Consider the following 12966-nt stretch of genomic DNA (forward strand, 5'->3'; position numbering starts at 1 on the left):
AAAGAGGTACTACTACATGTATGTGAATTAACTGTAGGTTAATGAATTGATATTTTTGGTTATTCAATAGAATCACCTCTAAAGACCCAGAATCTTTGAATTATTCTTTTTATTTCATTCCAAAAAGTGCACTGCTGTTCACCAATGCTAAAATTGTTTTGCACTGCTAAAGAAAACCCCCACTGCTTTTGTTTTTTTGTCTGAAGTGCTTTGGTGATATATATAGAATACTTCTGTTTACTGACTGCTATGAAGACACCATGTTTGCAATTTGTATTGCTTCTTTTTTTTTTTTTACTAATGCAGTTTGCCGACAGCTTCACTCTCATCATTGTGTCTTCTCTAATAGGTTTATGACATTTACCATTCATTAATGGTATGTTATTATACATCCTGAACTTTGGCCGTTAACTTTTATGAAATACAATGGGGGATTATCGGCAGTTGAGGGATACATTGTGAACACAGACCAGACAGAAAACTGTTCTGTTCTTTCAAGCTTTTCAGCCCACATCTCATCAGAAACACACACACACACACACACACACGCACAAAAGCCTCTCTTGTATCATGCATTTCACAAAGCCAACAGTGTATCAACTTTCCTACACTGACGGGGGTTCAGAAGAGCAAGTTGTCTGTGGTTAAAAGAAGACGGCACAGAAAGGCGGATGGTGGAGGAAAAAGTTTGACACATTTAATTGTCAGTCCACAAGTGTGTTAAAAAAAAAGCAGAAAACTTTAGTTCCAGAGGTGACCAAGTTGAGACAAAGTAAGTGAGTCAATGTGAAGGATGTGAGAGAAAGTACCAAATAATGAGTTTGTGTGAGTGATGGGAAAAATAAAATTTGACAAGTAACATTTATTTGTCATTTATGTGTTGACTTTGGAGAGGGGATTGTGATGTATCTGTTGGGTTTGTAGGTTCCTTGTGTTTTTGTATAAAACTTTAAAGTATATTCCATGCAAAATAAAATCATGTTGATATCGGGTAATAAAAGTGCCAAAAAAGGCTCAGTTTTGTCCGTAATCTCTATCTAAATACTGTGATTTTTACTTCTGCACAGCATCCAGTGACATCAATGGAATGTTAAATATTTTTGAATGCACTATTTTGGTTGTGTTTTTCCATTTAACATCAACATGAAAAATTGTGTCACATACAACAGTGACCATTTAAAAACCTTCAGAGGTTTTGTGGATGGATCTAGGTATAAAAAGGGTTTCCAATGCAAGCGTCTTGACACCTAAAACCCACTGAGTAGTAAACGTGTCTTTATCTTTGGGTCTAGTTCAATGGTCTGGATGTTGAGCAAAGAATGAGACTCATCTCCACTCTCGATTGTAATCTTCAGAGACAAGGTGTAGAGACACGGTCGAGGTTAGAAGGGCAGAGTGTGTAGAATCTAAAGTGTGATGTTTTATTTGGAAGCTGTTGCCCTTTCAGGCATCATGACATACTGTAGTTGCCACCATGGTTTGTATATCAGCTCAGTCAAATCTCTTTTAGAGTTGAAATGGTTGAAATTCCCAATTCTTACTATTTAAGGAGCAGGACTTCCAATAAGACGTCAGTGTACATGTGTTTTAAATGCTCTAATAGTTTGATCTTCTCTAGATGCATCAGCCTGTTCTGTCAACTAAATAGATTTTAGATAGACCTATGTTTTTTTTCAACTGGGAGGTCAGATCACTCTATTTAAATTATGTGTAACTGTTCTGGTCATAGAATGGCATTTTGTCTAGTGTTGTACCCATCCTTATTGCAATATCAATTGGGATAAGATACATCCGAGTGGCTCATTCTTGGTTTTCATGAAATCATTGAAGTATCATTCTTTTGTTGTTAAAGCTTTTAACATGCAGAAAATGACACAGTGAAAAGCAACAACTAATGAACTGTATTTTCCAGAGGACTGGAGTAACCTCTTTCCAAGCAAGCATCAATGACAATGAAGCTAAGAGGGAGTGACTTCTAGTCCAGAGCTTCAGTCGTAAATTTACGAGATTAGCTGACGAACAATATCCAACAACGTGATGAAAGACAATCTGTGAATACACACATCGGTGTAAAACAAAACACAAGCTTGGAAAAATGGCAAATGTGGTATCAAAGGAGTTACAACTGCAATCTAAAGAAGTAGATGTAACTCAGTTGACTGTGGATGTCAGTCCATCTCTGTGCTGGCAACACATATGCAGCAAATAATGTCACACTACGTGGGCAGAGAGTCGATCAATATGCTACACTACAGCGAGTGCGTCCAAAGTTCAGTCTGTTTGATAGGAAAAATAGGACTTTTCATGTTGAGCAAGTCCCTTAACCCTAACTGCTCTTGTTGTACGTCACTTTGGATAAAAATGTGCTAAATAATATTGTAATTTGTAAATGCTCTTAAAAAGTGGAGACATGAGAAGTTCATGGCTGGTCCTTCAAGATGTATCTGTAATCCAATAATATACATTGAATCCGTTCTCGACGGAAAGGCGAGACCCAAAGAAATGCAAATTGTGGACGTAAACGTTAAGTAAATGTATGATAATGTGTTATTACAGATAACTTCGACTTAACTGTTTATAAGGTCAGTCTCTAATGTACATGTGAGATCTACCATAATTTATAAGTCAACATGTAGTTGTGACACACTGACATGATTCCAGATTGATCTGCAGTAAAATGTGGATGTTTACCTTTCTTTGTAATCATTCTTTAACATTTGACAGAGAAGCATTCATTTAATTTACATACTCCTTGGTATTAGGCAAGGCAGGTGTATTTGTACAGCGCATTTCATACACAAGGCAACTGACATGAGCAAAAAAGTGCAACAGAAAACAGCTTAAACTCATTAAGAACATTAAAGTAAGCAACAAAACATTTAAAATCATCAGTAAAAACATTTAAAATCATCAACAAACATCAACAACAACATGACCAAAACTCTCCTTCTCAATCATACGCAGTAGAGAAAAAGAGTGCTTTTAACTTTGATTTAAAATTGTTCACATTGGATTTAATATTAATATTAATATACATACCCTCATTCTTTCAAATACTCTTTCAACTGCTGCACTTTCCGGTGCTTGAAATCATTCAAAACTCTGTACATCTCTAGCGTTTGTCATTGTTGGAAGAAATTATCGGGTGGTTGTCACCTTCGACCAGTCCCACAATGCAGCACGTGGCTGAGATGTCAGATTCGTCTGTTGTGTTTGATGAGACTGTGTCCCAAGTGGCTTGATAAGGATTAGTTTAGCAAAAGAGTTTAAAGCAACCAGACTCTGGCACAGATCAAAAAAGCCAACTCTAATCCAGAGGCAAACGGGTAATTTCAAAGAAAACTGAGCTAGAGAAAGGGTTTCATCATAAGGGGTATTATTGAAGCTGCCAAGAGAAAAAAAAAAAACACAGCTACAACAAGGACTGAAGAGATGAAGCTAGTCAAAGGTGGTTCTTGAGTGTTTTGTGAAGTTTGTCACAGTTATTATTCAAATTTACATGAAGGGGGGAATACGATTTGAAGTAACACCGTTACATAAAGTCCCAAAAGGAATGCACAACACAGGAAGCTGCCTGCTGATGAATGGATTCAATTTTACGAAATCTATTAATGAGCACCTGAGAGAGGGTAACTAGAGCGCTGACCACACAATGCAACATGTCTCCTCATAAGCATCAACACTGTCCACGTTATTCCTGTATAAATCTCATTTATTGTCGTAGACGTACCTTAGAAAGTCAAGAATGCAGAAAGACGTTTCGTCTTTGTCACGCTCTCAATGTCTGCTCAGAGAACTAATGACAACCTCTCCGAGTGATGAGAATACAACCACAGTTCCTACTTCTATTCTGGTTACAATACTCAATTCACAGAGCAGAGCGAGAGGAAACAATTTCTGTCACAGTGACTGACAGTGCTGCCTTCAAAGACGTGGTAGAGAATGAAAGATATAGCTAACGATGCATAATTTCATCTTCATTGTCATGAGACAAAGTGTCTTTGTTGAAATTTACGGGTGGCACTAATGCTTTATCAAAAGAAGACAAAAGAATGAGCACAGCGATGCTCCGGACTGAGACGGAGCCTTTACAAATCAGTCATTAATGCTAAGCTGCCAGCAGATCATGTTCCCAATCAGGCCCAAATGAGCAATTAGCTGATTGGGTCGAAGCTTGAAAAAAGAACTGGTAATCAGGACAGGAGAAGAGGGCAGTGCAGTAGGAAGAAGCAACCTTTATGAATGGAAAGGAGACTAAACAGCATTAAGACACGTGCCTTATGATGAACATGAACTTTCAGTATGAAGTCAGCCAACACCTACAACTAAGGCAGGGTACACTTAAAGACAATCAGGCTGTTTTTGTGCCGAATTTACACCTTCCTGACCAAGGACTGACAAATACTATTTTACAGTATGTCTCATAAGATTATCTAATAACACTATTCTGTGGTCTGAAGTGTGTCAAGAGTGAATTTTTCCCGATAATTGGCTCTAAGAAGGGTCGGGGACGACAATCGTAAGTATTATGACCAAAACTCTTCATGTGTGGGGAAAGCCAACGACTCTCGACTCATGACCCCGTGATTTGTGATGTGGAACGAAATGTAGCAATTCTGTGTTCAATGGAACTCAGAACTCGTCATTTCCAAAATTTAAGCAGTATTGTAAACCAACTAGTCTCACAATGGTCTAAACCCAGCTCACGTTCCGTATTAGTGGCTGAACAATCCAACACTTGGTGAATTCTGCTTTCCAATGATAAGAAGGGCCGACATCGAAGGGTCAAAAAGTGACATCGCTATGAATGCTTGGTCGCCACAAGTCAGTTATCGCTGTGGCAACTTTTCTGATACCTCCTGCTTAAAACCCCAAAAGTTGGGAGCTCTGGCTTCAGGTGACGTTCCGAGTCACTTTTTCAAGTAGGAGGTTGCAGTATTCTGAGTTCGGTGCTGCTTGGAACACAGCACATCACATTATTAGATCTTGTTTGATCACAAGAGATTTCTAGCTTGAGGGAAGATCAGTGGTTGGACAGAATGGTTATGTGTGTGGCGGGCTGGGTTTAGATTATCAGAGCACATCACACACAGTATGATCCAAGCTGTTCATGTTTAAGAAATGCTTATGTGTATACCCCACTCTTTAGGAGATTAAATGGCCCTCAAAAGGTTTTCCCATAAATTTCAGTAGATTTAAAAAATGTTTTAAATTAAATCTTATACAACCATTCTCCTAAAGATGTATTTATGACATCAAGCGCTGTACAACAAAGTCTGGTTTAACTACATTATTCACTCTAATTCTTCCAAGGTTGAATTCTGGACTGTCGGCAGGAACCTCAACCAAATGCATACATGTCTGTATGAACTTTTTTTGTCCACTAGTGACCTGTCATGTAGAAAAATGTGATTCATTGAATACATTTGAGGCCATAACAAAAATTAAAACATCTGACACCAATTATATGGATGGGTGTGTGAGGGATTCACATTTTAAAAACGCCCTTGTGTGTGTGTCCAATGCTGCCAAGTGTATGCATATGCATGGTTACGTGTTTCTACAAAAGACCCCAATGTGGCCATTATGTAACTGTAGGAAGTGCATCTTATAGTCCACTTAGGTTTCAAACAGTGAGACAGCACTTGGCACTTCATTTAGTCACACAAGCGTGTAATGGGATCAGACTCCAACTCCCAAAGCACAGCAAGAGAAAAAATGGAGCTGAGAAAAAAAGAAAAATACACCTAAATAGGTTGTGAGTATTCTGACTTTCACCACTAGAATTGACATGGTCATATTTACAAGAAAACCTGGTGATGTAATCATTGCTTTACCGGGTTTTTAATTCATGGTGTCCTACCAAACTCCTTATTGTCTGAAATGCCTATTGTAAAGACAAATCTGATAAAATAAATAGCAAAGGCAACTATCGGCCTATAACTCTTGCTAGTACTTTATCCAAGGTCTTGGAGAAATATTGAATAGAATAGAGAAGTTTGTTATGACATCTGACAATCAGTTTGGTTTTAAACCTACACTTGGCACAGATATATGCATTTTTGCTATAAAGGAGATTTTAGACTCGTATAACAGGCGTAATACAACAATTTTGTTTTTTTATTGATGCCTCAAAAGCCTTTGATCATGTAAATCATGAAAAGTTATTCTACAAATTGTAAAATAGAGGAGTCATGACAATGAGGAGTAAAGAGAACACTAAATTAAAATTTTCTGAACTCTCCCTGTCATGTATTAAACTTAAAGTCTGTCAGTTCCTGGGCTTGCAGTAGCGTTTTTTTTTTTTTTTGCACATATACTGGTATACGACGCACTGGCACGCCTTGGGATGTGGGATAAAACTCATACTGGGCTTAACCTTAGACACGTTAATCCCAAATACCTGCTTTAGGTACTACCATTCACTCATTCCCCCTGTTCACAGCCACCACCATTATAGCTAAGCTTCACACTTGTCACTATACTGGCTGGATTACACAACATAATAAGCACAATATATTCTACAACCTCACATCTCACCCTCACTGCAAAACAGTCTATTCTTCCCCACCCTTTCTATTTCCTGCCTTGAGTCTCTCCTCCCTGCTCCCTTTCCCCTCCCCTCCCCCCTCCCCCTCCACTTAGGTGTAACACTGCTCTCCCTTTTTATATCCTCCCTATAATAAAAGATTTCTTACCCTTCCTTAGGGAGGGCTGGTGATGGTCACAATTAAGCAATAAAATAAATCAATGTATTTTATTGCAATTACAAAATATGCATTGCTGTCTCATAATGATTGCACTTCCTGTGGTGTTGACCTTTGACAGCATGTGCAGACGAGTAAAAAAAAAAAAAAACCATAAAGTCTGTGATGAGGTGAAATACCTGGGACACTATACAATCCTGACCTGTCCGTTGATAGAGATATTTACAGGCAGTGTTGTATGAAATATGCACATGCCAACATGCTTATTCGTAAGTTCTCTATGTGCTCTGTATCTGTCAAAACTGCCCTTTTTAAAGTGTATTGTACTCCTTACAGTAGCGAGCTAGAGTCACGTGTGCAGCCAGAGCCAATCGCTGCGCACACAGCCAAGCAGACACGGACTGTAAACACACGAGTGAGAGAGCAAGATAGTTTAGACTGAAGAGGGGGGAGGGGCGTCTGAGCAGCCATGCTCACACCGATAAACTAGCAAAGCTCTCAAGTCTCACTGATTGGACCTGATGTGCCAATGATCGTCTTTGTTTACGTGTGTTCTGCGTGTTCATTGGCTGGGAGGCTGGAAAAAGGGCGGGCGTAAGCAGAGAATGGGAGAACATTCGGTTCCCACGGATGTTGAGGAGATAAATGACAGAGTAAGACGGTTCTGTTCATGTTTTAAATTGTTTATTTTGGCTTTGGATTATAAGATTGGATTCATTTAATTGCTCTTTACATCCACTCATTCTGAGTTTCAAACATCAGCATGTGTTATTTTTTTACCCCAAGATAGAAACAGAACTTTCCCTGCTGTAGCACAGGTTTATATTTTTTATTTTGATATATTTATGGAATGTAAAGTTCATGCAATACTCAACTAAGGAGTAAGACATTTAAACAGAATAATGCAATTAAGATTTAAATTGTTTATTGAAATACAACAACATCCCTTCAGTCACACACAGGAGGTCCTCGGCCCAAATTCAGATGAATGGAATGACACCTGGACACGTAAGTGATCCAATGCTCTACTCTCTGGGCGGACATTTAATGAACTGTCTGGATTTGGGGAGCTGGTGTGAGAGGTTACCTTTATTAACGTCACCAAGCACAATGATAAAAGAGTCCGGGTAGGTCCGCTCCACGCACAGGATCTGGTCGGCGAGTGTGTGCTGTGCATCGCACACATCAGTTGACAGTGGGATGTACACGCCAATGAAGTAAACTCACGAGGAGAATAGAAGGGTTTGTTGTTGATAATAAAAATTCTTCTTCTTCTCCATCCACAGCGCCATCCTCATTTTTTTTGCTTCTTATCAGGTTTCTGAACCATTTCTTCATAGGGTTGTCCTTCTTCTCCGTCTCCTGTTTCTTCTTCTGCTCTTTCTTCTCCTCCTCCTTCTTCTCCATCCACAGCGCCATCATCATCACCATCATGATTTTTTTTTTTGCTTCTTATCTGGTTTCTGAACAATTTCTTTATAGGGTTGTCCTTCTCCTCCTCCTGTTTCTTCTTCTGCTCTTTTTTCTCCTCCTCCTTTCACTCCTCCTCCTTTCACAGCGCCATTATCATTTTTTTCGTTCTTCTTCTTCTTCTTCTTCTTCTTCTTCTTCTTCTTCTTCTTCTTCTTCTTCTTCTTCTTCTTCTTCTTCTTCTTCTTCTTCTTCTTCTTCTTCTTCTTCTTCTTCTTCTTCTTCGCTCTAGTACCCCTTTCTCTAACTTTTGAATCCAAGCGTTCCCTTTGTCCGACTCCAACATTTTACTCAGAATTTTGTGAAAAAACCACTAATATCGAGCATATGGAATGAATCAGTGATAACACACATTTTAAAGAACCTCATTTTATAAATAAGTCTCAATAGCTATGTACACGGCCCACTTGTGGAGGCGTTACAGAAAAAGCAGTATGCATAAACTACAAGTGGCATACAATGATGGTATGAGGACGCTGCTCAAGGTAAATATGGACAATAATATATATATATATAATATAATAAATATATATTAAATAACAAACCTTTGATTCCCTTCATGCATTTAAAACAAATTGTTCATCTGTTCCTGCTCAACACTGCTGTGTAGTGCTTGGCAGGCATCAGGAAGCAGATGTTTGGAAATAACGTACAGCCAGAGACTGTTGGGATTACCAGTAGACCTACTCCCACAACAGCAATGAGAAAAACTGGATAGGAGGAAAACTTGAACCATACAGATGGATATTAATGAAAATGCTGAATACACCAATGTTGTTATAATGTAAGCATTCGCATCATCATTATCAATCATCACTCTTGTTAATTTCTTCAAATAACGTTTCATACAACTCTGTTGTAAAAATGCTTCTAATTCAAAATTTGCCATATTGTGCAGAAGCTAAATTATGTTTATTCATTGTGTATCGGCATTGAACAGGTTTTCTCATTAGTATGAATAGCTTTATCCTTCTGACTATTTTGAAATAATTCAGAAGGAATCCAATTCAACAGTAACTAATTCAGAAAAACTAATCAGTGCCTTTTGTTATTTTGTGTCAGATAGAAAAACTTAATTCAAACTAGACAAAAACACACCAAAAGTAATGAGAGGAACATTTCCAGTTTTTGACTTTGTAAGGCGGAAACCTTTATAGAGTCAGAACCAAAGATAGTGTCTAAGATTAAGATATGTGTCTGGGAAAATGACATCACAGCTGGATGCAAGTGGTCAACCCTTCATAGCAACATAGAAGTACAAACACACACCATCGGAGAATCCAAGGTTATTCTTTCTATCCATCTCTTTGTTTAAATCTTTTACTTGAATCCATTCTAATGCTAATGCACATGTTAGCACATGCTCTCTTGACTCTTGACACACAACTTACAACATTCAGCACTTTACATACACAGAACTTCAACACTTAGCATCTTAATTCTTACTGAAAAACAGCAAACTGACTTACCCTCCTTTGATATAGTCCAAAAAGGTGACTTCAAGGTCCACCAGGAATGACAGCAGTGTTACCTGTAAATATAGTTCCACCATCACTGACTTTCAAAGAGTCGTCAACAACAATACAGTCTCATATATCATTATGGTACTTCTTTGTTTAAAACACTTTGGAGTCTGTAGTAGTAGTATATAGATAGTGTACTAATAGTATTGTATCAATATCCTCTATCCCCGCCATAGACAAGACTGACTTCCACTGAAACAGTATAATTTATAATACAGTTTTTTATGATAAAATAAAACATTTCAAAGCTTACTGTTCCAGAGTTCAAATATCTTTTTTTCTTCACCTTCTTCTTTGGATTTATCACCTGAAAGAAACAGAAAGGTACTTCTTTTAACTATTCATGTCGTATTTGCATGTTTTTATGATCATCTTAATGTTTTCTTGCATGGCTATTAGATAGAGACTCCCTATACCTGCTTTATTGGGTTACCGCTACTTTACATTCAATGTAAAACTCCTTCTTCATGTTAATGACCAATTAAGTAAAGTAAACGGTAACAGTTGTGCTAACAGAGCACAATGACTGGTCAATAGTGACCCTATCACCATTTACAGCACAGTTTAATAACCATTCCAATGAAACAACATTATTGAATCATTGATACACTTGGTCAACATGGCAACACACTTTAAACTCTAAAGGACACCACTAAGCACTATCCAATGTCTGATCCACTCATATGATGGATTTCTTTTAGACTTTGTGGGACTGAGGGAAGTAAAGAAATATCACACCACCTTGTATTCCACTATGGTGTAGCACAAATAAAGTCCTGTTTGTCCACTGTCATACCTTAACTGTCTAATGCAATTTACTTGTCAAACAGATTCAGATTCAGAAAACTTTATTTATCTCCAAGGGGCAGTTCAGCTTCAGTTATATCCTGTCCAAGAAAACATGAAAAGACACATACAGTGTAACATGGGAGTACATGGGAGGACAAAAAGGCGGGACAACTGTGGGTCGCCACAAAGGCAGCGCCCTGTATTTCGATGAAAAGTGGGAAGACAGCAGGAGGAGAGAAGAGGGGAAAAGGCAGGTTCTAAACTGGGTTCCCTATTGGGGAGGACAGTGTAAAACTAGAACAAAACAGCACGTTAAAACATTTTTTGTGAGAGCTATACTTGCCACTCCATAACATCCCAGTTTTCAGGGCAAACATTACAACTTGTAACAACATTTCTGCAATGTAGGGGCAGTCCAATGACCACAATACAAACAACAAAGAGGAACGCTTCCTTTCTTTGTCCTTTATTGAATAACAAATATGGCCGGCTGTCATGTGTCCCTGTATGTGCTGCTTACACAGATATTGTATCCTTCACCAGAAAAGTCGATGTAACACTTTACTTGAAGTTTTATGCATGAAGTTGACATTACGCTGTTATTATTATGACATGACACCTGTCATTAGCATGAATAATGCGTCATGAAGGCTGTCATTAAGTGTTGTTTGTTACCCTAACCCTTCGTTACCCTAACCCTACCTAACCCCATTAGATCCCTCCACCTAACCCAAAAAATGCCAACATAGCTCCAAAGGTAACATAATTTTGCAAACAATACTTAATGACAGCCTTCATCACATCTTATTCATGCTAATGACAGAGTAATGTCAGCCTTATGTATAAAACTTCAAGTAAAGTGTTACCAAAGTCGTTAAGCCAATAAATGCTAGCAGGGCAGACATCTTTCCATATTGTTGTTTTTCCTGCTAATTCTGGTATTAGCGAAGCACAGAAACGCTTCAAATACAACTCATCAGACAGAAGCTGGCAAGGAAACTACAAATAGGTATGGTGATTTTCAAACGTCAGCTTTAAAGTAACATTAAACTGTGCCAAGGTTAAACAGAGAGAAGGGGCCTCGCGGGGGGGGTGTCTGCATTTATGCATTTCTCCTTGGTTCACTCCAGATTGGAACAACAAGGGCGCATTTACTTTTGGAGGTGAATGGAAACGGTTTTTGCACGCGCACACACAAACACACTAAGTGCATTTAGCATTAGTGTCAATAGCCAGTAAAGCAGATTTAAAACACCAGGCCAAAAGGGCAAATTCTCCTATTCAGTTTTTATGTTTATATTATGGAATTTGTGTTTGTTTGCTTGTGTGTGTGTGTGTGTGTGTGTGTGTGTGTGCACTCAACTGAGAAATGTGTGCTGTTATCTCTCCATCGCAAGTTGTTAATCTGCGATGACTCTTGCTGTACTTCACCCAACCATCAATCCATCATAACGACTACTGTATATACACGTGTGTAATAAATTAATGAATAAATAAATCTTGTGCCTTTTTCACATCTTGTAAGTTAAATAAGAATATCTTTTAAACTTTTGAGTTTGAACATGAACTAATTCTTATAGAAGGTCTATTCTCTGGCTAATCCACTCCCACCTGTACACTCACCTCATAGACGTTAAACTGGCTCTGCCCTCTTGATAGCTCCCTGTAGCTTGTGCTGAATTCACCGATAAAGTCGTGACTATTTGAAAAAACAAAAAAAAAATAGCAAAAAGGAGAATAAATTACAGTAATCACCTTTATTCAAGCAAATTCATTTCTGCCTTGACACCAAAATACCGATGTATTCTCATGCATGAACATCATGAACACACCACAAGTTGACAAGTATCACTTATTTGACTTTCTCCAAGGTCATCAATCTAATCTGAATCATCATTAAGTAGTCAGTCAAAGAATCATCTCTTTTGAACTGACTACATGGATTTAATAAATCATGCAAACTGCATGACATTACCTTCACATAATAAACAGATGCACTGAAATTAACTGCTGTGCAGATGAAAAAAAACTGATAGAGCACTGATGGGAAACTTTTATCACAGTAAGAGATAGAAAAATGTGGAAAAACGAGCAGACACTTACCCACCATCACGGTCCCAGTCATACACTTCAACCTTGATAGTTCTGTGGAGTGAAGCGCAGGTTAAAACTCACGTTTATAACACATTTTTTATTTCTGTGCGTATTCTAATGCTAGTCAGCGTAGATCTTTTAATGCTGGTGTTTCCAATGGCCTGGACATTAGTCAATTTCTTTCTTTCGTCACCTCACACAGATGACTAGATTTATTAACGTAATAAATAACCCTAATACATGTCATAATCAATGACCCTGATACATGTAAAGTGACAAGCTCAATCAAGGTTCTCTGCTTCGGATGTAAAGACATGTTTCTCTATCTGACTCCCTTGTTTCTCTCTCTGTGTGCGACACGTTGCCCTTCTGGTGCTTTTTCA

General features: G+C 38.2%; 1 protein-coding gene across 1 annotated transcript in view; it reads right to left on the reverse strand.

Annotated features, from left to right (window-relative positions):
• The window catches only part of LOC114464792 (copine-8), a 113868-nt gene that overhangs the window by 18166 nt on the left and 82736 nt on the right, over nucleotides 1–12966 (reverse strand). The window contains exons 10-13 of the mRNA XM_028449351.1: nucleotides 12593–12634; nucleotides 12113–12188; nucleotides 9954–10007; nucleotides 9647–9708 (exon numbers count right to left, since the gene is read on the reverse strand). Coding sequence (XP_028305152.1) covers nucleotides 9647–9708; nucleotides 9954–10007; nucleotides 12113–12188; nucleotides 12593–12634 — 234 coding nt within the window. The remainder of the gene's footprint in view (nucleotides 1–9646; nucleotides 9709–9953; nucleotides 10008–12112; nucleotides 12189–12592; nucleotides 12635–12966) is intronic.

The sequence above is a fragment of the Gouania willdenowi genome, chromosome 6 (genome assembly GCF_900634775.1).
Source record: "Gouania willdenowi chromosome 6, fGouWil2.1, whole genome shotgun sequence".
In the NCBI taxonomy this organism is placed as follows: domain Eukaryota; kingdom Metazoa; phylum Chordata; class Actinopteri; order Blenniiformes; family Gobiesocidae; genus Gouania; species Gouania willdenowi.